Source organism: Eublepharis macularius, chromosome 7 (genome assembly GCF_028583425.1).
Source record: "Eublepharis macularius isolate TG4126 chromosome 7, MPM_Emac_v1.0, whole genome shotgun sequence".
Lineage (NCBI taxonomy): Eukaryota > Metazoa > Chordata > Lepidosauria > Squamata > Eublepharidae > Eublepharis > Eublepharis macularius.
This window is the reverse complement of record NC_072796.1, coordinates 143,725,994-143,751,550: the sequence shown is the minus strand read 5'-3', so window position 1 is coordinate 143,751,550 and position 25,557 is coordinate 143,725,994. Positions and strand designations below refer to the sequence as shown.

General features: G+C 57.0%; 3 protein-coding genes across 4 annotated transcripts in view; 2 read left to right on the top strand and 1 right to left on the bottom strand.

The window, feature by feature from the left end:
* The window catches only part of OPLAH (5-oxoprolinase, ATP-hydrolysing), a 30,395-nt gene extending 19,970 nt beyond the window's left edge, over positions 1-10,425 (bottom strand). The window contains exons 1-5 of the mRNA XM_054984575.1: positions 10,195-10,425; positions 9,436-9,627; positions 7,980-8,088; positions 6,445-6,568; positions 176-371 (exon numbers count right to left, since the gene is read on the bottom strand). Coding sequence (XP_054840550.1) covers positions 176-371; positions 6,445-6,568; positions 7,980-8,088; positions 9,436-9,627; positions 10,195-10,368 — 795 coding nt within the window. The 5' untranslated portion in view covers positions 10,369-10,425. The remainder of the gene's footprint in view (positions 1-175; positions 372-6,444; positions 6,569-7,979; positions 8,089-9,435; positions 9,628-10,194) is intronic.
* Positions 10,426-10,754: 329 nt separating this feature from the next.
* Positions 10,755-11,805, top strand: EXOSC4 (exosome component 4). The gene is made up of 3 exons (XM_054985597.1): positions 10,755-10,967; positions 11,066-11,272; positions 11,404-11,805. Exons 1-3 carry the CDS (start codon positions 10,797-10,799, stop codon positions 11,761-11,763), a joined length of 738 nt encoding a protein of 245 aa, XP_054841572.1. The 5' UTR covers positions 10,755-10,796; the 3' UTR covers positions 11,764-11,805.
* A 4,620-nt stretch (positions 11,806-16,425) lies between these two features.
* GPAA1 (glycosylphosphatidylinositol anchor attachment 1) lies at positions 16,426-23,969 on the top strand. 2 transcript variants are annotated; one of them, XM_054985176.1, is made up of 13 exons: positions 16,426-16,486; positions 16,876-16,966; positions 17,085-17,264; positions 18,378-18,489; positions 18,688-18,835; positions 19,157-19,258; positions 19,627-19,823; positions 20,523-20,719; positions 20,879-21,032; positions 21,584-21,676; positions 21,994-22,190; positions 22,375-22,545; positions 23,149-23,969. In XM_054985176.1, the coding sequence occupies exons 2-13, from the start codon at positions 16,893-16,895 to the stop codon at positions 23,390-23,392; spliced, it is 1,869 nt and encodes a 622-aa protein (XP_054841151.1). In that variant the 5' UTR covers positions 16,426-16,486; positions 16,876-16,892; the 3' UTR covers positions 23,393-23,969. The 2 variants fall into 2 exon arrangements, with proteins under 2 accessions (XP_054841151.1, XP_054841149.1); XM_054985174.1 differs by lacking the exon at positions 16,426-16,486 and adding an exon at positions 16,514-16,612.
* The last annotated feature ends 1,588 nt before the right edge of the window (positions 23,970-25,557 follow it).

The window sequence follows — 25,557 nt, the reverse complement described above, 5'->3', positions numbered from 1 at the left end:
TGTTCTTCTGCACAACAGTCCTGCAAAGCAGGCCATGCATTCAGAGGCCACGTAAAGAGCACCTGGCAAAGGAGGGATTTGAGGCTCTCCGTGGCCAGAGAGCCAAAGGGAACAAAGATGTCTGTTCCAAGCTGCCCACTCCGGGGAAAACCCAAATCCACCCCCTCCTCCTCACCTGGAGCCGGGAAGCAAAGCCAGCCCGAAACCCTTCAAGGTAGCGGCTGATGCAAGGGGTAAGGTAGGCGTCGGCACATGCTGTGTAGCCACGAGGCACGGCCCGCACCATCGGCATCACCTCGGAGGAGAGCGACACCTGCTGGAAGCCCAGTTCCCGGGCCAGGGCCCCCACCTGCTGCTCATGGTTCGGCCACCTGCCAGAGACAGACAAGGCTCAGCGGGGCTGGGCTTGCTCCACCCCATGCCCGGAGGCTGCCGGGCAGAGCAGGGGTGGCAACGCCCCTTCCTAGACAGACCCTGCAGCAGAGGGGTCCCTGGGAAGGCTCCAAAAGCCGATGGGGTGGGGGTGGGGGGCGGGACAGGAAAAGGCCAGCTGAGGTTTCTCACGTCTAGTCATTTGCAAAGCGCCTCCAAACCACGTTTGTGCTTACCCTCAAGAAAAGGATCCCCCCCCCCCCCTGACTCCTGCTCCAGGCAGCAAACAGCCCCCCCCCCCAAGTCAGGATTAAAGATGGAGGAGTGGAAGAGGGGCACAATCGAAACACCTAGGCCCCTGCATGCACCCCCCCCCCACACACACCCCTTGCTGGGACTAGCATTCATTAGGCAAAGTAATTCACTCCCCTGCCAAGGGAAGCCGTTCAGACATGCGGCACATTCTCAGGCCTGTCTCTGCACCAAAGAGGACCAGAACTCGGCTGGCTGGGAAACAAAAAAGAGACTTGGAGCACTTTTCGAACAACATACGACACACAGGGTGGATCCCTGCTAGGCGCACATTTATATATTTAATTAATTAATTTGCTTCATTTCTTGTCCAGCTTTCTTGAAAAGATTCAGAGTGGATTACAGAGTTTTAAAAGACAGCGCAATAAAGCAGGTTTCTGGAGAGAGGACATTTGAGTGCTCTAAAGAAATAAATAGACAGTAGAGTGCAGAGATATTCAGGGGCTCTGCAGGCACCCGTGGCTCTTTTGAGCAACGTTCCCCAACATGGCGTAGTACGTAGTCAGGCAGGTAGGATGGACTTCAGGAAAGCAAACTTTAACAAACTGAAAGCTCTGCTGGGTAGAATCCCGAGGTCAGAAATACTTAAGGAGAAGGGAGTTCAAGAGGGGTGGGAGTTTCTTAAAGGCGAAATATTGAAGGCACGATCACAAATGATTCCTACAAGAAGGAAAAATGGGAGGAGCCTAAAGAAGCCACGGTGGCTCCATAAACAGCTTTCTAATGAACTGAGAAATAAAAAAGACTCATTTAGGAAATGGAAAGAGGGCCTTATAACCAAGGATGAATATAAATAAATAACCAATGCTTGCAGAGAGAGTGTTAGAAAAGCTAAATCTCAGTATGAGCGTAGGCTAGCAAGAGATGTTAAAAACAACAAAAAGGGGTTCTTTGCTTATGTTCAAAGTAAGAAAAAGAGCAAGGACATGGTAGGCCCACTGCAGGGACAGGGAAGTGAAATTGTAACAGGTGATGAAGAGAGGGCAGAACTGCCCAATTCCACCTTTTCCTCAGTCTTCTCCTGCGAGGATGGTGCTCAACATGGCGATAACAGAACACATGATGGGGGAAAGGAATTACAGCTTGGGATCAGCATAGAGGGAGTACGTAAACACCTAGTTTCTTTAAATGAAACGAAGTCCTCAGGGCCAGATGAATTGCACCCAAGGGTACGAAAAGAACTTGCAGATGTAATTTCTGAGCCTCTGTCTGTTATTTTTGAGAATTCTTGGAGATCAGGCGAGGGGCCAGAAGATCGGAGGCGGGCAAATGTTCTCCCCATCTTCAAGAAGGGGGAAAAGGAGGATCCGGGTAACTACCGACCCGTCAGCTTGACCACCTATACCTGGAAAAGTCTTAGAACAAGTCATCAAACAGTCAGTCCTTCAGCATTTAGAAAGGATGGCTGTGATTACTAAGAGCCAGCATGGGTTTCTCAAGAACAAGTCATGTCAGACTAACCTTACCTCTTTTTTTGATAAAGTTACTACCTTGCTGGATCAGGGAATGCTGTAGACATAGTTTATCTCGATTTCAGTAAGGCTTTTGCTATGGTTCCACATAATATCCTTGTGGACAAGCTGGTAAAATGTGGTTTGGATCCTATTACTAGGTGGATCTGTACCTGACAGATTGACCCAAAGAGTACTAGTTAATGGTTCCTCGTCCTCTTGGAGAAGAGTGACAAGTGGAGTTCCTCAGGGATCAGTCCTGGGACCTGTTCTGTTCAGTATTTTTATAAATTATTTGGCTGAAGGAATAGAGGGAATGTTTATTAAATTTGCAGATGATGCTAAATTGAGAGGGGTAGCAAATACGGTCGAAGACAGAGTAAGGATACAGGATGATCTTGACAGGCTGGAAAACTGGGCTAAAACAAATAAAATTAATTTCAATAGAGATGATAATGCAAAGTTCTGCATTTAGGAAGGAATAATCAAATGCATAATTATAGGATAGGGAAGATTTGTCTTGGCAGTAGTATGTGCGAAAAGGCTCTAGGGGTCTTAGCAGACCATACACTGAACATAAGACAGCAGTGTGATGTGGAAGCTAAAAAGAAAGATGCAATTTTGGGCTGTACCAACAGAAGCAGAGTGTCCAGATCACGAGAAGTGATGGTGTCGCTCTGCTCTGCTCTGGTTAGACCCCACCTAGAGTATTGCGTTCAGTTTGGGGCACCACAATTTCAGAAGGATATAGACAAGCTGGAATGTGTCCAGAGGAGGGCAATGAAGGTGGTGAGAGGTCTGGTGACCAAGTCCTAGGAGGAAAGGTTGAAGGAGCTCAGTATCTTTAGCCTGGAGAGGAGACGACTGAGAGGTGATACGATAACCATCTTCAAGGACTGTCATATAGAGGATGGTGCATAGTTGTTTTCCGCTGCCCCAGAAGGTCGGACCAGAACCAACAGCTTGAAATTAAGTCAGTTTTCACACTGCCTTATTGTAGCGTAAAACTCGTGCATGCGTTCGCTATTCTTCTGCTAAAACCCGTGAATCCCTGTATCATCCCGCAATCGTGGAGTTCCCTTTATTCCGCTTCGTGCTTTTTTAGCTGTTCAAGGGAACGACGGGAGACAATTAAAAACTACTGGAAATGCTTCATCAGAGACTTCCCACGTAGCCCCTCCCCCGTTTTCTTGTCCAGAACCCTTGGGGGAGATTTTCCTGTGCAAGTCCAGGGGTCCCCCTAGCCCTTGCCGGCTCCCAGTGACACCCTCTTTAAAAAAAAAAGAAAGAAAAAAATACCAATTGCGCGATTGTGATGTTTCTCTGAATGAATAAAGCAGACCAGTTTTTTTTTAAGGGAGTGACTTGCACTATCGCGATATTCGAGGGAGCCAGGATTGTGGGGCTGGCGGGCGGCTGCCCGGAGAGCTCCGAACAGGACAGCATGGAGCCGGGGCCAAGCGGGCTGCGCTGGCAGGGGAAGGGGAAGGTCGCAGGGGGGGGGGGGAGAGCCTTCGGCTAGCCTGCCCGCTGCAGCCATCAGGGGCGGGGAGGGAGCAGGCGGAGGTCTCGAGGAAGCGCTGCGGAAGGACGAGAGTGCAAATCTTGGTTACTTAAAAAAAAAAAAGGTGGAGAAAGCAGGCGGTGCAGCCCTGACGTCAACTGTGACGTGAACACGTATCGTCAATGTCGCGCGATTTCTGAAGCAAGTGTGAACTGCTGGGAGCACAACGAGGCGCAACAAGGTGGATCGCAGGTAAGCGATTCATTCTGCAAAATTTGTGCTATATTTGGCAGTGTGAAAACGGCCCATATCTAAAGAGCTTTCAGCTAAACATGAGGAAGAACTTCCTGACAGTGAGAGTGGGTCCCTCAGTGTTAAAGGCTTCCTCGGGAGGTGGTGGGCTCTCCTTCTTTTGGAGGTTTTTAAGCAGAGGCTAGATGGCCACCTGACAGCAATGCTGATTCTGTGAACCTGGGCAGATCATGAGAGGGAGGGCAGGAAGGGTTGCATCAGTGCTTAGTCCTCGTGGCCCCTTCTTACATGCCCAGGGCAATGCCAATCGCTACCTTGGGGGTCAGGAAGCAATTTTCCCCAGGCCAGTTCAGCCAGGGATCCTGATGGTGTTCTGCCATCTTCTGGGCATGGAGCAGGCGCCACTGGGGGTGCGGAGAGGGGAGGTAGTTGTGAATTTCCTGCATTGTGCCGGGGGTAGGACTAGACGACCCTAGAGGTCTCTTCCAACCCTGTGATTCTAGGTTCCATAATGTTACTCCATGTTCCAGGAAACTGGGCAAAGTGTACAGTTGGCAGATAGTTCAGGGCTTGGAAGAGCCACTGCCAGAGGGACTAGAGAATGGGAAAGCTCTGCACCTCTCCCTGAGGCACGCCTCAGGCCATGGATGGAAACCCTAAGGCCCAGCGCCTCCACCAACCTCTGCGCTCTCCGGAGGCTGCTAGGCGGCACAGCAACCTGGCCACAGAGAAGAGAAAGTGTAACCACCACAAACAGAACAAAGAGCGGCTCTTTTGGAAGATGGAAATTGCAAACTGGACACTCTCTGCCACCGGGGGACGTCCACTGCATTAGTGCGTATCACAAGCAAAGCAATAAAGCAATTAACAAACAAGCTAGAGACATCTAATGCGTTGCCGTAAGGGGGGCTCTCGCAATCAGAGAATACTCAACTACAAACAGCAGAATACATCAAGTAAACAATGCAGTTCTGGGTGGGCGCTGCCTACAAAATTCACAGGCACTTACATTAAACCCTTTGGTAACCCCTCATTAGTCACTACACATCCTAGAGAATTCCATTTGATGACATCCTGTCACCTTCATGGAAATACCCTCTTGAAGAGCTTCGTTTTCCATGTCCTGCAAAATTACAAAATGTGGGAGTCTCCCTGACCTCCCGCCTCCCGCAGGCCGTTCCACCAGGTGGGGGCCATAACAGAGAAGGCATGCCTACCGGTTGCTGTAACCGTTCGTAGGGGGGCAGTCTTCAAGGGGGCCCTGCTCAGCTCAGTGGAGAAGAAAAAAACGATAAACGGCACTGCCTGCGACATCTTTTTTCTTCATAACCTCATCGCGCACACACACACACCCCTCGTGCCTAGCAAGGACACGAGGACACTTCATTTGTCTGACCGAGTGGACTCTTTTCCATGCAAACTTAAGAGCCAAACTAGACGTGTGGCTTTTAAAGAGTTGGGGGGCCCAGGTTCCCTGCAGACAGACACACCGCGGGTCTTATGAAACACAGGAGAGCCCTTGGGATGCCACTACGGGCCCAGGGGGGCTCCTGCCTCCCCCCCCCCAGTTCTCTGTAGCTGCTGTGCACCCACACGGAGCCCACACCCAGCTCTTAAAAAAGCTGCACGTCTAGTTGGGCCCCGAGGCTGGCCAATCTCCAAAAGTACCACAAGGACTCCTGTTTGTTTCTGCTGCAAGAGACAAGGGGCCTCTCGGGAGGTTTTACAACAGAGCCTCCTCCTCCTCCTGTGGAATTCCAGGCATGTCGGTTTCCAAATCCATTGCCAGAACAAACCCGCCACAAGAACAACACCCGGCCTGCTTCGTGAGCTGGCAGCTCTGCGGACTGAGCTGCCAGATGGGAATCGCCCCCCGGCACTTTCCTGCTGGATCTGCTCCACAGGCAAAGCCCCGGCAAGTCTCATCTGAATTCCCTCTCTGAAAAGGCCTCGTTGCATAACTAAGATTGGCTGGACCTTCACTCATGTTGCCAGCAAGGTCAGGAGCCCACAGTCTGGTGGGGAGGGAAGCAAACAGGAGAGAATCCGAGGCGCCAGCAGAGAAGTTGACGTCTCTTGAGGGGGGGCTTAGCATAGCAGCAGCGAGGGCAGAACCACCCCCTACGCACTCCCGTAGTATGTTGGGGAAGGGCTGCCTCCTTGAGGTTTGCCCCTTTCTCTGGAGCACGGATTCTACACTGAGGCAGGTCTCCCCCCTCCCCAGCTGTGCAACGCCAGGGAAAGAGCCCTGCCTGGCTTGCTTCTTCCTGGGCTTGGGGGGAGGGGGGGCACTGCTTTGACAACCACCAGACCAGGGTGCCACGTCAAGATGCAGGCACCGGAAGAAACGGCCTGGTGGCAGAGGGGCTGCGAATGGGGCTGTGCTGCCAAGGAGGGAAGCCCCCCAGGCGCACAGCTGCTCAGGTAACCCTGGCCCTGCCCCTCTCCCAGGATGTCAGTCCAGCGGGGACAGCAAGCCTCTCCCACCGAGCCAGCAGGCTGAGCCCAGGGGAACAAGCCGCCACTTCCTCCCACACCAAGCATGCAACTCACGCATAGGAGTGGAGAAGCGCCACGGCCAGGCTGCGGATCCCCTTAGCCAACAGTTCCTTCAGTGGCCCCCGCAGGGCCTCCAAGTCCACCGGTCTCTGCACCACCAAGGAGTCACCCGTTAAACCTGGGCAAAAAAGCAAAATCAAACAGCTGTCCTCATCTGGGACCGGACACCCCCCCCCCCCACACACACAGAAGCTCCTTCCAGGAACCAGAAGCCACCACATCACAGCGTGATGGCCCTGACCCTAGCATGAACCCTCCGCAAGCGAGGCAGGACACCAGGATCCAGCCCAGAGACGGCAGCAGTCCTGCCCAACCCCCACCTGACTGGGGCCTCAGTCGCAGGCTCCCTGGTTACACCGAGACCAGATTACTGCAGCACAGTCCCTGCAAGACCGCCCTCGAAGGCAGTCTGGAATTCAGCTGGTTCAAGCTAGGGCTTCAGGGGCCCTCGCTGCAATGCGCTGGCTCCAGATGCACAGCCAGGGCCACTCCAGTCGCGTTGGCTCCCCATTCACGTCCAGGCTCAATGCCACCACACTGGGTTTGGCCTTCAGTGCGTCAGACGGTTTGAATCCAGAGCACCCGAAGGATCACCACCACTCCGGCATGTGTGATGAGCACGTCTTGAGATTCACGCGCAGCGCTGGCTGGGACCCATGCGAGGGCTTTCCCCACCCCTGATCTCCCAGCGCCTGCAAGTTGCCTTTCTTTGGGGTGAAGTCGGCCTCTTACTAGAGGCATCCCAGAGTCAAGTGGAGGCATTTCTGTCTCAGAAGGCCTTCAAATGAGACTGAAACCGGGATGGCAGTTCCTAAACTATTTATTCTCCTGTGGGGTTTTTTAGACAAAATGTGTGTTTTATATGGCTTTTATAATGGAACAAGTGGGAGACCCAAGAGAACGGGAGGGGGGCATCTAATCCCCTCATTACCCTCTCCCCACACCATTTCCTCTTCCCCTGGCAGCCATCTCTGTTTCCTGCTTTCTTCTCCCTCTCCCCCTCCACCTACTATTACCCCCGCCCCAAGTGTTCAGGTTTCCCTTTCTCAACAGCCCCTCCTCACTTCTCTGACCCACCTTTTTGTATTCCTCGCCCCTCCCTCTCCCCTTTTTTGGTTTCTTTAGTCTCCTCCTGCTCTCATTCTGACCGACAAAACCCAAACCCGCTAGGCAATAGTGTTCTGGTTGCCTAGCAACTCTCAAAACAACTACCGAGATCTTAGAACGTAGTCTTATTCTCATATTCAGGGAGCATTCATCTCTTAAAACTACAAATGTTGTTTCATTTATTGAGAGGGAGCAGGGTTCAACCCTCATAAAGTTTGCTTGTTTATTTTAGATTACAGATTTCCCCACAAACCTAGGAGTTCCCTCCAGTTTGCAGCAAGGTCACCCTTGTCTGTCCTTGGACCTGCTGTGTGCATTTTTTGATCCACACTCGACAGGCCAGTTCAGAATTAAATAATGCCTGTATTTTAACCTGTAGTGAATGACTATGAGTATTTCACCCCCAATAAAAGACTGGTTACCTGTGACTGCCTGGCTACCACCAAAAAGCTGGCATCCCTCCTGCTGAAGAATCAGGCGTTCGTCCACTTCCACGATTTCTTCATACAGCATCTCTGGCATGGACACTGCCTGGGAAGGAGAAGACCAAAGATCACACGGGAAAGGGACATATCACAGGGAGGCCAAGGGGCAACCAATATTCGAAAGCAAGGGAGGGGTCACCCTTCCCACAGGCGGCAGCAAGGATAGGCAAGGAATGCTCCAAGCAGGCACAGTGCCTCCATTTGTGAATAGGCTCTTTACGTGAATGGAAACTCCCTTCCTACGTACATTCACACATCAAATGAATAAGAAAAAAAATTCTTTCACAACCTTTGGTGAAAGCTCATCTAGCATTTCCAGGATACTCCCCAGAGTTTGTACATTAGCCCTGGGCCTGCAAATAACTTCTTGCTGCCCTGGATGAGGGAACAGGAGATAAAAGCAGCCGCCTTGATGCAACATTGAGGGGGGGGGGCAAACTCCCCGAAGGTGATTAGATTGATGGCAGGTGCAAGTGCTTTTGAGTGCGGATGTGGAAGGGGGCTTCAGGGAGGGGGGGGCTTCGGAAGCTGCACAAAGCAACGCTCCCCCCCTGAAGCGCCCTCTGAGGGGCCTGCCTTTGCACTCCGCTAGGTTGGAGGGTGGAGAAAGTGTCACCCTCAGTAAAGATGCAACCACTTGGTAGAGCCATGTCTGCTGACTTAACCCCAGCAATTTGGAGCAGCTGCAGGCGGTACAGAGGCACCTCCGGTCATATTTCCACCTGGGAGCATCCTCAAAGGACAGGTCCCAGGAATGCCTGTGGCTCCCCCTGCTGGCTGTCTTAAGAAAAATGGGCTCTTTAAAATGCATTAAGTCCATTCGAAGAGGATGGGTTCAGCAGCAGCAGCAGCTAGCCAGGACAGTTAAACAGAACCTCCAGCTTCAGAAACAGTATACCTCTGAGCCCTTGGAGAGAGGACAAACGCCTCCAGCCCCCAGCTGAATGCTGCTGGACTCTCTGGACTTCGGCCTGATCCAGCCAGCAGCCACTTATTCCCTTCCCACGTCAACTCTGAAACTCCAAGGAAGCCTCCTTCCAAGGCCCGCCCCCCAGAGGGACAGCAAGGAGCTGGGGCACTTCAGGACAGCGTGGGTTGCTGAGAACATCCTGCCCCACGGAGAGCCAGCCTATTAGGAACGCTGTTGGGAGGAGCAGTGCCTTCATCCTGGGGAGCCCTCCCAGGAGCATTCGTTCCAGTTCGCTGGAAAGGGGGAGGGAAACCTTCACAGAGGGCTCTGCAGCTGCCTGCATGGCCAGAGGGCAGGAATATGCCTCCTTCCAACCCATCAGCCAATCCCAAGGAGCAGCTCAGCACCACCCCCTCCTGCAGGGGTGAAACCAACAGGAGAAAAAGCGACGGGCGAGCCCTGGAGGGAGGAGAAGCGGCTCACCAGGTCAAAGATCCTGGGCCGGGCCTGGGTGCCGATGTACAGCAGGTCCCGGAAGCCCTTTGTGACGAGCAACGCCAGGCGCTCCCCCTTCCTCTCCAGCAGGGCGTTGGTGGCCACCGTGGTGCCCATGCGGATCCACTCAATGCACGACGTGTCCAAGGGCTGGTCTCTTGGGAACGGGAGGCCGCACTCCTGGGGGAAATGAAAAGTCGTTTGCCTGCACGGCCCACGCCAACTGGCTTCCATCACCGCCCCCCCCCCCCCGCCCCAGCAGTGGCCCAGTGGGGGCAGAGGAAGGCCTCCGAGTGCCCGTTCGGCCTCTGGCTCAGCCTGCCAAAACAGCAGCTGGGTCAGCCCCTCTTGGACCCGGGCCTTGCCTCTGCCAAGGAATCTGCCCCAGGGACCAGGCCCCCTAGCGCGCCCAGCACCCAGAGCACACACAGTCCAGCGCTGACTGATGCAGCCCGCCCGCTGGCCTACCCTGCCCACTCGGCTGAGGACCAGCTGCCCGTCTTGGGGCAAGCCCTGTGCAGAAGGGGGGCGAGAGGCGAGCCGTCCCTGGTGGGGGCTCCCTGGCTGTGCCGAAGCTCGCCCTGAAGCCCGCCTCCTTAGCCAGCCGGTGCCTGGTGAAGCCCTTTCAGCGGCTCGGGGGCCTGAACGTGGCTGTCCTTGCCCCCGCCCCCCATGGATGCCCCCGGGGCCGGCCTGAGCCTCTAACCGCTGCACGGCGCTGCTGCTCCCCCGCCGAGCCGCCCTCACCTGCTGCAGGACGCGGCGGATGCCCTCGGTGGGGGCGTCGCGGTAGCTGCGCGGGTCCTCGGAGAGCAGCTTCAGCACGCGGGCGCGGCCCCCGGGGCAGCGGGCGAACACGTCGGTGAAGGTGCCGCCGCGGTCGATGGCGAACTGGAAGCGGCCCGCCGCCGGCCGCGCCATCGCAGGGAAGCCCAGGGGCCGCCGCCGCCGCCAGCCCGGCAGGGAGAGAAGGCGCCGCCCCGCCCCCGCCCCCGCCCCCGCCCGACGGGGCGGCTGCGCGCCAGGCTCCTCCCGCGGCTCGGCTCGGCTCGGGCGCGCGCCTTTGAATTGTTATAAAAAACTGTAAAAGTTTATAAAAAACGGAGCCGCAGCATCTTCAAAGGCATCGTCACGTTATTGGCCTCGGGGGAGGGGCGGCCCCTCTGCGCGGCATGAGGTCCCGAGGCGCGCCCCCCCCCCCCCGCTTGGGGTGCTTGAGCGGGAGCGGGCGGCGCACCTGGCCGCGGCCCCGCCCTGCCCACCTGGCGGGGCGGGGCCTGGGGCCGGCGCGCGCAGCCGCAGTGGCCGGCGCGGGGCAGGCCGGGAGTGGTAGTCCGGGCGCGGCGAGCATGGCGGGGCTGGAGCTGCTGTCGGAGCAGGGCTTCCGCCTGGACGGGCGGCGCGCCGGGGAGCTGCGGCAGCTGCGCGCCCGCATGGGCGTCTTCGCGCAGGCCGACGGCTCGGCCTACCTGGAGCAGGGCAACACCAAGGCGCTGGCCGTCGTCTACGGGCCCCACGAGGTGCGCGGGCGGGCGGGCGGCGGGAGAGGCGGGGCGCCCCTGGCCCTGGCCCTGGCCCTGACTCGCCCCGTCCCTTCTCCTTCCTCTCGCCCCGGCAGCTGCGCGGCTCCCGCGGGAAGGCGCCGCACGCCCAGGCGCTGGTGAACTGCCAGTACAGCATGGCCACCTTCAGCACGGCCGAGCGCAAGCGGCGCCCGCACGGGGACCGCGCCTCGGCCGAGATGAGCCTCCACCTCAAGCAGACCTTCGAGGCCGCCCTCCTCACGCGCCTCTTCCCGCGCTCGCAGATCGACATCTACGTGCAGGTGGGCCGGGCCGGGGGGGGCGGGCCGGGGGGGGGCCCTGGGGGCGGGCGGGCGGGCGGGCGGCGGCCGAGGAGCGGGTCCCCTGGCCGCGGCGCCCCGCCTGAGCCGCTGCCCCGCCTGCCCCTCCGCAGATCCTGCAGGCGGACGGCGGCAACTACTGCGCGGCGGTGAACGCGGCCACGCTGGCGCTGCTGGACGCCGGCATCCCCATGCGCGACTACGTGTGCGCCTGCTCGGCCGGCTTCCTGGAGGACACCGCCCTGGCCGACCTGAACTACGTGGAGGAGGCGGCCGGCGGGCCCCAGCTGGCCCTGGCCCTGCTGCCCCAGGCCCAGCACATCGCCCTGCTGGAGCTCAACGCCCGCCTGCACCAGGACCACCTGCCGCGCGTCCTCGACGCCGCCACCCAGGCCTGCCGCCACCTCCACGCCCTGCTCGACCGCGTCGTGCGCGAGCACCTGCGCGACGCCGCCGCCCTGCTGGGCAAGTGAGCCGCGGGGGGGGGGGGGGGGGCTGCCGGGATTTGCCGCCTTTTTTTTTTACTTGTCAAAGAATAAATATTCTTGCAAAGAAACCATGGAGTGCGGCTCAACCTGCCCTGCCCTGCGCTGAGCGGAGGGAGCCCGCTGCCGGGCCGCCTGGGGTCTTTGTCCCCTGGGCCCTGTGAGCCACCCCCCAAATCCATGGTTGCACCCACAAGACAAGCATCGTTTCCCTCTCCTCTGCCCAGTTTTACACACCTTCCTCTGCACGAGGAGGGGCCTGGAAATGCGCTTACAGTGAAGCCCCCCCCCCCCCCCCCGCCACCGCATCACTTGACCTACTACAAGGTAACTTGCGCTCCCACCTCTTTACGGAGTGTACAAGCAAGCCCATCCCAAGGCCCTGCTGATCGTTCTCAGGAACAATCATGGCCAGCTGATGGGCCGAGGGAAGGGATGGAGGCGCCTCCTTACTTGCGGGGAGACCGACTCAACCGGAACAGACAAACTGCAACAGGGAAGGAGACTGGAGGATGAAACAGGAGGAGAATGTGGTAAGCCGCTTGGTTTCCCACTGGGGAGAAGATTAGATAGCTAGCTCAAGCAAGCAAGCAAGCTCCGAGCTCTTGTGCCTGGGCCTGGAAGTAACAAGACACAGCATTCGGCTATAGCCCTCTGAGGGCCAAGCTACAAGAGATGCCTGACACAGGTTGGACACTTGTCAGCTTCCCTCAAGTTTTGATGGGAAATGTAGGCGTGTCCTGGTCTGGCAGCTTGGCTCTCCGACTGCTGTCCAACGGACTTTTCAACTGTCACTTGTCCAACATTCCGCCAAGCTGCCTACATTTCCCATCAAAACTTGAGGGAAGCTGACAAGTGTCCAGCCTGTGTCAGGCGTCACTTGTAGCTTGGCTCTGAGCAGCACATGCTGCGTTTCTGTGTCTGTCTCTTTTTCCCCCCTAGTGATCCCTCCAGTTCATCTCCTGGGTAGAGAAGCAGCAGAGCAGAGAAGGGGGGAGACGGTTACCTGCCACGTACATGCGAGCTCTGCCCTGAGCCATGCCTGGCCACAAGCGAGGCTTCTTCTCAGCTTTGATTCAACAGCCACTAAGCAGGATTCTTTGGCAGGCCATGGCCCCCACGAGCCCTCCCCCCTTCCGTTTCTGATCAGCCCCCCCCCCCCAGCATTAGGTGGAAAGGCCTCCCTCAAGGCCTCCAGCTCAGATGCCGCTTGTTCTCTTGCTTTTCTCCGGGAAGGGGAGGGAAAGACACACATTCCTCAATATTTCCTGGGCTCCTGTGAGAGGGAGGGGCCCCTGGCCTCTGCTTCACTCTCTCGGAAGATTTTCCTGCCAGCTGTGCCAAGGAGGGCTCTTCCCAAGAATTGGCTTGCTGGGTCAGACCACGTATCTGTACCCAAGAACAAGGGAAGTCTTAGGCCTTGGCCAGTGTAAGATGCCACCTTTATTTACCAATGAGTAACAGAATGTTTTATCTGTGCCTCCACGCAGAAGAACCCCACTGACCCGCGAGCAGTGCCCCTTCTTGCCCCTTTGGGGTGCCTAGGAGTAACCCATGACAGCCCCAGTCTTCGCCTGGCTTGCTTTCCTTCCCCCTCTTTACTCGTTCACAGCTAAGGGACACTTTTTAAACTGGGGGTGACACAATCCAAACCTACAAATAAAAGCATTTCTCCACACCTCCAAACCATCCAGTTCTGAGATTCTGAATCTGAACAGCTCCGAAGGCTTTAGATAATGAGACCTAAAAATGAGATTTCTCCCCGAAGAACCTGTTACTTAGTACAAATAATTTGTGTGGTTTCCCCTCGTTTTAACTTTTCTCATCAAGGCAAAAAGAGACTTAAAGTTTATTCTTTAATTCTAATCCTTTTATTCTAATCTTTTAAATTAAGCAAGATACTAAAATATAAAGGATTGTTAAAATGAAATCCATCAGTCATAATGAACAAAATACACATAACAAGGATTCACTCTCCCTAACATCTATTGAATCTCTGATTGATTTAAAATAAGATGTATGAAATGCATTGCATTTCAATAAGCAGCCAGACAAATATATTTCTCACCTAGATCTTTCTGAGATTTCCTTCATCAAAACTTTAATCTCTTACCTGACTGGCATCTTTTACACTAATTGGCATGTGCTATAAAAAAGATCTTTCATAAGTGATTACAATATAAAGATTTAGATTTAACTGATTCCTCAAATTTTCAAGCTATGCCATGTTACAGGTGCAAGATAAGCTTCATAAATCTTTCAAAGCTGACAAAGTTAAGGGAGCAGGTTATGATTGGTCTGTTCTAGCATTTAAAGAATCACTTGTCTACTATTGGTTGTCAAAAGATAAAAGGAACGTCTGTGTTGTTAAATTGCTGCGACAGCCAATCAGCTTATGGTGACCCTGTAGAGTTTTCAAGACAAGAGGCGTTTAGAGATGGCAGTCCTCTGGTGCAGAGTCTGTTTTTAGGGATATCTTCCCTATCTTAGGAAATCAGCAATTTCACATGCGAGTTCTTTAAGGACTCTCGGATGGACTGGATGCCACCTGATCCTGGTGGTTTGTTACCATTAGTGGCCCCAGTTCCTCGTCCTCCCCTCATGAAAACTTCCGTCCAGGAACAGGAATTGCCCTCCATCTTCACCAGTGAAGACAGATGAGAAAACAGGATGTGGCCAAAATCGAGAGGGTGCAGAGGAGAGTGACGAGGATGATCAGGCGTCTGGAGACAGCTCCACGAGGAAAGGCTGAGGGCCTTGGGAATGTTTAGTTTGGAGAAGAGGAGGTTGAGGGGGGACATGATTACTCTTTAAATATTTGAAAGGCTGTCATTTGGAGGAGGCCAAGGAGCTGTTCCAGTTGGCAGCAGAGGGTAGGATGTGAAGCAATGGGCTTAAATTACAAGCACAAAGGTACTGGCTGGATATTAGGAAAAACTTTTTCATGGTCGGGGTAGTTCAAAAGTGGAATCAGCTGCCTAGGGAGGTGGTGAGCTCCCCCTCACTGGCAGTTTGACTCTAAAAAGTGAATACCCTGGAAAATCTCACTGGTCTTTAAGGGGCTACCGGACTAGAATATTAAAATTCCCCCAGGCATTCTGGAATTCAATCAGATTCCTACGTCTCCATTTTAATTGTCCCCAGCTGCAGAGTGTGGGCACCACATTCACCCGTGCCTTGAGGAGGTGCTGATCAGAGCATGGTACAGGCTCAATCTGCAGCCCCCAAACTGGATCTTCCCCCAAAAGTTTCAGGATAAAAGATTAAATCTGGGGTATGGCCTTGGTCATGGATGGGGCCTGTCACAAACTGAGCGCTACCAAGAGTGTCCAAAGAGGCGCTGAAACCCTGCCCAGGCCCAGGCAGTGTGTGAGATGAATGTTGACCTCACCCAGGACAGTCAGTCTAGGTGCCCCCTGCACCAACCCCGAAATCACCTCTGCCAGGTCAGGTGGGGGGCACTAGGTGGCCAGTAAAGAAGTGCAATGCCCAATCTATGCCTGGGACCAAACCCTAAGGAACAGCCCCACAGTGCCCGCAACACTTTGCAACAGGACTCTGTGAAAGGGGGGGATTCATGGAGGGCGAGAGGCCCCCCCTCCCCGTGGCCTCACTTGTGGGGTAGGCGAGGGCTGCAGACCCCAGCGGAATTAATTGAGAGACAGCCCATCAGTTCCTTCCGGCCAGGTCTCTGTCAGCCAAGCCAGCTCCATGTTCTCCTTCTCCAGCAACCCAGACAGGGGAGCAGTTTTACTCCTCGCTGATCCCCATGCAGAGAGGGGGTCCCCTCACCCACATTCCACTGCCATTAGCAGCCGCCTCCAGCCACGGCACTCTGAATCTGGTCAGCCCCAGAGAAGCCCCAAACGCATCCCACATCCAAGCTAATTCAGAGGCTCCAGCTGGTGCAGAATGCTGCCGCTTGGTTATTCTCGAGAGCTAGGAGAAGAATGAGCATCACCCCCTTTCTGCAGTCACTCCACTGGCTACCTGTAAGTTTACTGGGCTATCACATAGGAATCTTTTCCTGGCCTTAGGCAGGCATATCTACAGGACTGCCTCTCTCCCACCATGGCAGTTTTGCTCATCTGAACAGGACCACCTTCGGGTTCTGCCTTGCACATGGGCAGTATTAGGAGCTGCCTGCACACCTGCATCCTCTGCGGTGGCCCCCGCTTTATGGGATGGCTTGCCTGAAGAGGTTAGGGGAGCCCCCACTCTCCTGGCTTTCTGCAAACTACGCAAAACCGAATTATGCAAGAGGGCTTTCTTACTCAGATAGGGGGCCTGTTCTGTAAGGAGGTGGTCTCAGAGGGATGCCTCAGTAGAGGGCTCAGGATCATAGACTTGACTGGTATCACGTGCTGCTATGCGCTGTCCTTTGCTCTGGGTGTGATCCTACTGGGTAGTTCTGTGTATCAGCCAGAGAACCGCTTATGCCCTATTTCAGTATTTCTTCCGCTCTGGATTGGATCTCTGCTGGTTTTGCAAGTTTGCATGTATGGGCCCTGTGGCATCGTTGCTTGACACGTACTTGCAAATGAGCTCCGGAGGCTGGGCCCGGCGGGCCGCCGCTCCGAGGCTCCTGCGCGTCCTGCGCGGGGCGGGTCCCTGGGAGGGGCGAGCGACGTCACCGCCGGACGCCTGGGTCCCTTCCGGGGGCGGGACTGGCTGCCGCCGCGGAAGAGAGAGAGGGAGGCCGGAGGGGCAGGTAGGCCGGGAAAGGGGGGGGGCTCCAGGGGGCCTCCAGGCCCCCTCCGCCGGCTCCCTTTCCCCCGTGCGCGGCGGGGCGCGAGAGGAAGGCCGGCCGGCTGGCTGGCGAGACCTCCCGACGGAGGTAGACTGCCTCGGGCTGCGGAGGCTCTGGGCGCCCCTGCAGGGAATCTGGGAAACGGGGGGGGTGGGGGTTTCGGCCGGACTCTCTCGCCGGCCGCGGGGGTTGCGCGCGGAAGCAGCCGGGAAGGAAGCCACCGCAGTCGCCGGAGAGCAGCGGGGAGCATAGCCAGGCCCAGCGTCCCGCGGAACTCACTGCAGCAGGAGGCGAGGCGGGCGGGAGCGGCGTGCCCGCGCGCCTCCTCTGAGCCGCCCTTCTCTCCGCAGCCCGCCAGGCCGGCAGCATGGGGCTGCTCTCGGACCCCTACCGCCGGCGCGCCCTCGCCCGCCTCCTGCTGCGGCTCAACACGCCCCTCTGGTAAGGGCCCCGGGCGGGGGCGGGGGCGGGGGCGGGGGGGGTGCCCCGCGGGGGGGGGGGCGGCGGCGGCAGCAGGCCCGTCCTGACCGCCGCCCCCCGCCCGCCTCGTGCCTTGCAGCGCGCTGAGCTTCGCGGCCGGGCTGGGCTGGTTCCTGGGCCTGGCCTTCCAGCCCTGCACGCTGCGCGCCTACATGTCGGAGAACGCCATGGGCTCCACCATGGTGGAGGAGCGCTTCGCCGCCGCCCCGCGCGCCCTCGCCTACGCCCGCCAGTTCGCCGGCCACAAGAAGGCGGCGCGGTGAGTCTCCGGCCCGGGGGCGGGCGGGCGGGCGGGGGGGAAGCCGGGCCCCTCCAGGAGGCCTGGAGACGCTCCGAAGGGGCCGCCCTAGTTGAGGCCCCGACGGCATGCGCCCCTCCCACCTCCGGTCAGGGAAGGGGCGCGGGTGGCCGACCCCTCCCCTCCCCCCCCAGCAAGCCCCCCAAGAAGGTAAGACCTCTTCTTTTAACCATGGAAAGTTCGTGAATGAGATGAACAGGGAGGGCACCACTGCAAGTGGGCAGCCAGGTCTGCACGAGAGACCTTGTGGAGCAGGCGGGGAACGGCAGAGCAGTTAGCCTAAGGTGGAAACGCTCATTGGAGGTGGAATTGTTCGGCTTTAGCAAAGTCTCCATAGGCCAGAGGGGGCCTTGGCCCCGGGGCAGCCAGCCTCTGGACTCCCGTGCTGGTGGGCAGCATAAGCCGAGGCCCCCGGCCTTGGCGCCCTGCTTGTTCCGCCCTCTTAGGGTACCTGGACGGCTGCTATGCGAAGAGGACGCTGGGCTGGAGGACCCTCGCTGGCCTGATCTGCAGGGTGCTGCTTACGTTGCTGTAGGAGGGCTCCCCGGAACGCAGTCTGAAAGCCACGGCCTTGAAGGGAAGGACCTCTTATTTTGCTGGCTATGCGAAGCATCTTAGCACAAGCCATGTGGCTTCCGAGGGAGGGCCTCCCTTCCCGCAGCTGTGCCTAGCAGTTTGGGCCCTTCAGGCCACATTTCTGGCATTTGGCTCCAATCTACACAGCCCACCCGCCTCACCTTTTGAGGAAGCTGTCCTAATGGAAGATGAGAGGCCACCAGAAAGCAACACTTGGAGGCTGCTCCCTTCCCCTGGAGATCCGCCAAAGTCCGAGCTTGGAGCTTGTCTGTAAAAACATAAACCTAAGCAGATCTTGGGGGCCTTAGGTACTGTGGGTTGTGCACGTTGCAGCCTCCTCTCTCGCCCGTTGGATTAGCCTGTGGGGTCAGTTTTCCTGTGACGAGTTACTGCCCTGGAACTATCAGCCTGTCCCTTAAGTGGGCGTCCGGCCGCCTGGCTGGTCTGCAGGGGCTGTGGGGTTTGTCCACGTGCTCAGGCATCCCTGTCTGTCCTTAGGGGCATGCCCGTGGCCTGGCTGGAGAAGACCATGTGGAACCTGGGCCTGGAGGTGTACAAGCAGACCTTCTCCCGCACGCTGCCCTTCCCGGATGAGCTCCGAGAGAGATACGTACGTGCCAAGCCTAGGAGGCCCTGTGGGGAGGGGGGCAGGCAGCTATGCTACTAACTGTGCTTTGGGGGCAGGAGGTGGGACTTCTGTGTGTGTGTGGGGGGGGCTCTCTCTACCCAGTCAGATCCCAGTCACTTGGCCGTGACTTCAGAGGAGAGGGGCGTTTGTGCTCTGTTTGCTGAGCCCTGCTCCTTGCAGATGGTGAAGGGGACCAATGTCTACGGGATCCTGAGGGCTCCCCGGGCGGCCAGTACGGAGTCTTTAGTGCTGAGCGTTCCCTGCAGTGAGGGCCAACACAACAATCAGGCTGTGGGACTGATGCTGGCACTGGCGTCCTACTTCCGAGGTGAGCTGGAGGCCAAGGCTGCCCCGCCCCACTTCACTGGGCCTTTTGGGGCTAGGAAGCTTTGCAAGTCTGGAGCTGGGCCTGCGCTGGATGTGGTGTGAGCTCAACTTTGGCCCAGTACAGATGTTTCTTTGCATTCTCTTCTCCATCTGTGTGTTTTAAAAAGCTGAGTTTTAAATAGCTGCACGCTCACCGGGCGGTTGGCATTTAAAATGGGCAAAAGTCAGAGTCAGTTCCTGCCTGGAAGCGTCTATGGTTGGAGAGCTCAGGTGGTGTGCGTAGCCCCCTTGGGGCAGAGCTCAGGCTGTCTTCCTGCCCCAGGTCAGATCTACTGGGCCAAGGATATCATCTTCCTCGTGAACGAGCACGACCTCATTGGCATGGAGGCCTGGCTGGAGGCTTATCACGACGTGAACGTCACAGGTGAGCTTCCCTTCCCATGGAGCCTTTCAGTTACGTAGACGTGTACGCCTTTCAGAAAAATACTAACCTTTGCCACCTTCCCTTTTACCAATAATCCAGTTTTTTGGCCCTCAGACCATGGACTGAGTGGTGCAGCTTGCTTGCCATTTGTCCCTGCAAAACACTTGCAGTCCTCAGAGGTCCCAAAGCTGCCTGCACGTCTCTCTCCTGGGGAGACTTGAGTGGACCTAGAGCAGCCACTGGGCTGTGGCTCCAGCCCTCCTGCCCACGCCCCCCCCCCTCTCGCAGGCTTTCTTCTGTTGGGCGTTTGGGTCGCACGCAGCCTCACCCCCCATCCCCCCCACCCCCGGGCTCTGTTTCCTCTCTAGACGTCCTGTCATCAGGGATGCTGGGCCGAGCTGGAGCCATCCAAGCCGCCATCTCCTTGGAGCTGAGCAGCGACGTGATCACCAGCTTTGATGTCGCTGTGGAGGGCTTAAATGGGCAGCTGCCCAACTTGGACCTGGTCAACCTCTTCTATGCCTTCTGCCAGAAGAGCGGGCTGCTCTGCACCATTCAGGGCAAGGTGAATGGATTGGGGCGTCCGGTTGGGAGTTAGCAGGGGCTGGAAGGCCCTCTGCCCCTGCAGTGCAGACGGCGGTGTGCCACAAACGGGGAGGCTGCAGAGGCTTCTGGCTGATGTGTGTGGGTTCCCACCGCTCCCTGAGGCTCTAGCCTGCTTCTCCACCCTCGCTGTGCCCCAAATCGGTCCCTTGCTGTCTGGCGGTGGAGGGGAAGGATGTTCTGGGGAGGAGGTCTGCCTTGCCCCCGGCCCTGGCCGACAAGGGCAAGGCGGCACGTGACAAAGGTTCCGAGATATTTATTGAGCTGTTTGTACCAACTGCATGATTCTGGGCATGTGTGCATACTCTGTTGAGATTTTTATAGGCACCGGTGCTTTTGAAATCCCTTGAATAAAAGCACAGGAAATTTACTTGCGTTTACATCCCATACTGTATATATGAGCATTTGCACTTTAAACATTTAGGCTTCTTTCGTTATAAAATTAAGCAGTTCTCTGCCTTTTTCTGGGATTGATCGGATGCCAGTTTGCCTTTATGCTTAATACATAGATAGGAAATATGACTTGGTATCGTTATTAAATTTGAAAATGAAATATGCTGAATGAGAAGTCAGTTTGGAATTGTTTAGGCTGGAATTGCATTACACCTTTTGCCTTTGTGAGGTTTCCCGGCTTTTCCAGCTTGGTTCTCTTCCCCTGCAGCTGCAGCGCTCCGACTGGGACTCGCTGCCCGCGTACTTGCACTCCCTGCAGACGATGCTGCTGATGGTGCTCAAGCAGGGCTCCGGCCGGCCTCAGGGCGACCACGGCCTCTTTCTGCGGTACCACATTGAGGCAATCACGGTGCATGGCATCAACAGCTTCCGCCAGCACAAGTACGACATGGGCACTGTCGGCAAGTGAGTACGGCAAGGGGCTGGTCACCCGAGCCCAGCAGGCTGGGAACTGCAGCCAGGGTGCTGGAAAGATGCGTGGCTGGCCGGCCGGCCGGCAGGAGGGTTAGGGTTCGTGGAGGAAGGGAGCGCTGCAGCTCTTGCCCCCTTGGCCGTCCTCCGCAGAACCCTGGAGGGCATGTTCCGGAAGCTGAACAACTTGCTGGAACGCCTGCACCAGTCCTACTTTTTCTACCTGCTGCCTTCGCTCTCCCGCTTCGTCTCCATTGGGGTCTACATGCCGGCCTTTGGCTTCCTCATCCTCATCCTCGTCCTGAAGATATCCTGCTGGCACCGGCGGGTGGGAGGCAGTCGGGACTGCCTGGCAGAAGCCGGGGCCCTTGCAAGGCCTTCCAGGGGAGCAGCCCAGCCCCGGGGCGACGGGGCAGCTGGCAGCGGCTCTGCTGAAGCCCTGCCGGCTTGACGTGCAGGTGGGCGGCAGCCAGAAGGCCTTGGGGAGGAGGGCAGCTGCCTGTCACTTCCCCTCTCCCTCAGCTGGCTGCTCTCAGAGAAGCCCAGTGGGAGTGTCTCCCGCCTCACAGTCTCCACCCACATCCTCCCTCCCGGCCACACAGCTGTGTGTACCCATTCACGGTAATATTTCCAGAGGCTGTGGCAGCAGAAAGAAATGGGAGCCAGTCCAGGGGTCCCTGGAAGACCCAAAGCCACCCCCAGGCCCCCTTTGTTCCTGCCCGGGGTCAGGGGCTCTGCCGTAGCAGCCCCCAGTGGCCATGCAGCTCCTTTCCAGGGCATTGGAGGACGCGCCTGGTTGGGTTGGGCTTTTCTCCGGGATGTGTAGGCACTTGGTGGATTTCCCTTGACCCTGCCCACGCTCTGGATCTGTGGATGAAGCTAAGTCGATGCGATGTGGACCCTGCTGAGCAGCCTTGCGATGGAGACCCTGTTGGCCCTGTGGCGAGCGAGGTGCGTGGGATGCTGTCTGGGTTACTGTGGGGCAGGGTTTGCCTTGACCTCCGGGGGGTCAGTGCCTGATCTGTCTTGGCCCTTCTTGCTGCATGCCTCGGCTGTTGGAGCCCATGTTCCTGTTTGTTTCTGATGAGACAGGGCCATTTTTCTGGGCTCGGCAGGACTGGTTGGGAAATCGCATGACACTCTTTGTACACGTTCTTCAGGCTCTTTTTGTCTTGCACCCACGAAGGCTAGAGCTCCCCTCTCTTCTGTGGGGCAGCTGCTTATAGGGAGGCTGCCACAAGCACCAAGTAAACTTCTCTTCTCTGCAGGAGCCCAAACCGAGCCTGCTGACGCTGGTCCCTCCCCTGCTGATCTGCCACGCCACAGGGCTGGCCCTCTACTCGCTGCCCATCTTGGGGCTACGCATGGCCACACGCCACTTTCCAGTCTCCGAGTCAGAGGCCGTGGTGCTCACCGCCATTGCCATCTATGTGGCTGGGCTGGCACTGCCCCACAACACACACAGGTGAGGGGGCGAGGGAGCGTGGACCTGCCTTGTGACCCACGCAGAGGGGTCGAGCTGGGCGCTGTGAAGCCGGAGGCCCGGCTGGGCTGGGCGGAGGGGCAGGAGTGGGCTCTGGGGCGCCACATCGCCAGGGGTGGAGGCGGCTGGCCCGTGGTCTGAGCAGCTCCCCGTTGGTGCCCTGCAGGGTCCTGACGGGGGCCGGAAGCGACCGTGGCTGGATGATGCTGAAGCTGCTGTCCCTGCTCTACCTGGCCATGCAGCTCGGGTGCATCGCCCTCGTCAACTTCTCCCTGGGCTTCTTGCTGGCTGTCACCCTGGTGCCCGTGGCTGCCGTTGTCCAGCCCACGGGGCCCAAGTGAGTACGGGAGGGGTCAGGGGTCCTCACAGCAACGGCTCCCCCGTCTCCATGGCTGAGCAGTTGCAGCCCTGGGGAAGACATCCCATCGAAGCGGGTCAGTAGGTAGTTGGAATCAGAAGCCCCCGAGAGAGTCTACAGCGGTTGGTTCTGTGCCCCTAGAGCCACCGTTGCATGGCTGCAAACCTTTGAGAGGACAGGAATGTTTGTTTCTTTTACTTCCTTCTCAGTGCCGAGTGTGGCATTAGCCTTGGGGCTCAGACACAGTTTGGGAGCATCTTCAATCGTGGGGCAGATTTACAGCTGTAATCTGTTCCCCTCTCCCTTTCAGAACAGCGTTTTGTGGAACTGGGTTCCCTCCCCTACACATACACTGAGAGGCAACATTGGGTTGGCTTTCCCTGAAACCTCCCGGGGGTTTTGGTTTTGTTTCTTCCCCTTCCACTGCTCAGCTGGCTGTTGCGGAGAGGAAATGAAGGGGCTGCAGCCAGACATTTTCTGGTGGTTCCAGCAGCTGGGTGCGCGTGCGTGCGTGCAGGGACCAAGCCTCCCGGCAGCAGCCCTGCTCCCAGCCCCAGCTGCTTGCTTTCCTTCCCCCTCCAGGCCCCTCCAGGCCGTGCTCCTGGTGCTGGTCACGCCGGCCGCCACGCTGCTCTTCTGCATCTTCCTGTACCAGGAGCTCGTTGAGTGCCCCATCACAGTCCTGGAGGGCTGGCAGCAGTTCCTGCAGGCCATTGCCGAGGGGCTGCTGGACCACCATCTCTACGGCTCCATCGTCTTCCCGCTGGTGGCTCTCTTCGTCTACCCCTGCTGGCTCCTGCTGTGGAACGTGCTCTTCTGGAAGTAGCTCTCCCTGGCGCAGCCAGAAGAGCGCATGAAAGGGGCTTGCCTGGCCCTTCCCACCCAGGACCGCCCCAGGCGAGCCGGTGGCCGTGCCCCTCTGGTGCGAGCAGAGGCCTCTTGACCATTGCTGAGTCTGCAGAGAGGCACGTTACGGGCAGAGGGGGCCCACAATGCCTCCTGGAGCTACAGCGCGTTCCCTGCTTCGCCACAGCTGCTGCCCGGGAGTGTTTGTGGACTAGGCCAGCACCGAGGCAATTGCTGGGAGAGCTGAGCATGAAAGGGCCAACCTCATCCCGGAGGGTCCGATTCCGGCCCTTGCAGGTGGAGGCAGCCAGAGTTCCAGCAGGTGAGGTGCTTTAGCCATCCCCCGGAGGAGGGGTGTGGTCAAAACGCTCCTCTGGAGGCAAGAGGCCCACTCTGGTGCGCAACGCGGGTCCCTGTTGCTGCTCAGGAAGGGCTCTCTCTCTCTCTCGGGCACTCCAGCTGCTGAGGGTGTGTTGGGGGAGGGGGAGGGGGGAAGGACAGCCTTTGGCATGGAAATAAAGAGGGATGGCTGTGACACGAGGCTCGCGTTCCGTTGTCTTCCTTCCTAAGGTCGGATACTGCCATCTTAACGCAATGCTATGGCTCTTGGGCAGCTGCCCGCCGTTTCAGATACTCTGGGTAACAACGCAGCCGAAGCAGTAAAGGCTCGTGGCAGCTCCCAAAACCCAGCAGGAGCTCAGTCAGCCCCATTATGGGGTGGGGGATCAGAGCAAACCTCTTCTAAAAGACTCTGAACTGCCTCAGCTGCACCTCCCAAGTAAGGAACTGGATGGCACAGGGCAGGTGCCACCCCTGCAAAGGCCCTGCTTGTCGTAGATGGTGGAAGCCCCTACAACAGAGCACAGGGAGGGCTGAGGGCCAAGGCGAGGGCCCACCAGCTTCCGTGGGGTTTGGGTGGTCACAGAAGCTGCCTGCTACCTAGTTGCCACATCCTGGCCTGGCCAGATTCTTTAACCTCAGGCACAGTACAATAATACTAATAACAATCCATTTATATACTGCCATTCAGGACAACTTAACACCCACTCAGAGTGGTTTACAAAGTGTGTTATCTTCACGACAATCAACCTGTGAGGTGGGTGGGGCTGAGAGAGTGCCGAGAAGCTGTGACTAGCCCGTCACCCAGCTGGTTTCAAGTGGAGGAGTGGGGAATTAAACCTGGCTCTCCCGATTACGAGTCCTGCTGCTCTTAACCACTGTAGCGTAACAGAATATCGTGAAAACCTAATGAAATAAAGTATTCATACAACAATTACAAAGTCATTGACTCATTCTACCAATACACAATTCACCATCAAAAACATAGACCACACAATCTTCCCATCCTATAGACCAAGTCCATCAATATCAAATATAGGTCTGGGTGTGTAGGATGAAGGAAAAACTAGCCTTCCGTAGGAGCATTACTTGAAGCCTGGTTTGTCAATGGCTGAATAGGATCTTTTAGGAATGGTGAAATTGATGTCGGCTCTTTTGACCAGGGCTTTTTTTTCTGGGAAAAGGTGGTGGAACTCAGTGGGTTGCCCTCAGAGAAAATGGTCACATGGCTGGTGGCCCCGGCCCGATCTCCAGACAGAGGGGAGTTGAGATTGCCCTCCGCGCCACTCAGCGGTGCGGAGGGCAATCTAAACTCCCCTCTGTCTGGAGATCAGGGGGCGGGGCCACCAGCCATGTGACCAATTTCAAGAGGTTCCGGAACTCCGTTCCACCGCGTTCCAGCTGAAAAAAAGCCCTGCTTTTGACCATCTTGGACAAAACGGAAACAGGACCCTCAGTGAACCGGTCTGTCCGTTAGATGGGTTTTTTGTGTATTGGTATAATAAGAATGAATCAATGACTTTGTTGTATGAATACTTTATTTCGTTAGGTTTTCATGGTAATCTGTTATGCTACTGTTGCTCGTGATTCTCTGCATTGCTCTTAACCACTGCACCAAACTGGTTCTGGGCTCATCCCGGGTGCTGCTCTGCAGGATAAGCCCATAGTGGCTGGGCATCGGTGCTTGCCTGCAACCTGCCTCAGCTGTCACTTGGTTCCAAAATGTCAACAGTAGACAACAGACCCCAGGCCTGTCTTTCTTTCCTCCCTTGCAAACTAGCCTGCTCCAGAGTCCTTGGGCATCTG

Bases quoted from the DNA above. Each gene is read 5' to 3' on its own strand.
- EXOSC4 (XM_054985597.1), top strand. From the start codon at position 10,797: ATGGCGGGGCTGGAGCTGCTGTCGGAGCAGGGCTTCCGCCTGGACGGG. The intron at 10,968-11,065 runs GTGCGCGGGCGG...TCGCCCCGGCAG, and splicing joins TCGTCTACGGGCCCCACGAG to CTGCGCGGCTCCCGCGGGAA. The intron at 11,273-11,403 runs GTGGGCCGGGCC...GCCCCTCCGCAG, and splicing joins AGATCGACATCTACGTGCAG to ATCCTGCAGGCGGACGGCGG.
- GPAA1 (XM_054985176.1), top strand. From the start codon at position 16,893: ATGGGGCTGCTCTCGGACCCCTACCGCCGGCGCGCCCTCGCCCGCCTC. The intron at 17,265-18,377 runs GTGAGTCTCCGG...GTCTGTCCTTAG, and splicing joins GGCCACAAGAAGGCGGCGCG to GGGCATGCCCGTGGCCTGGC. The intron at 18,490-18,687 runs GTACGTGCCAAG...TGCTCCTTGCAG, and splicing joins ATGAGCTCCGAGAGAGATAC to ATGGTGAAGGGGACCAATGT.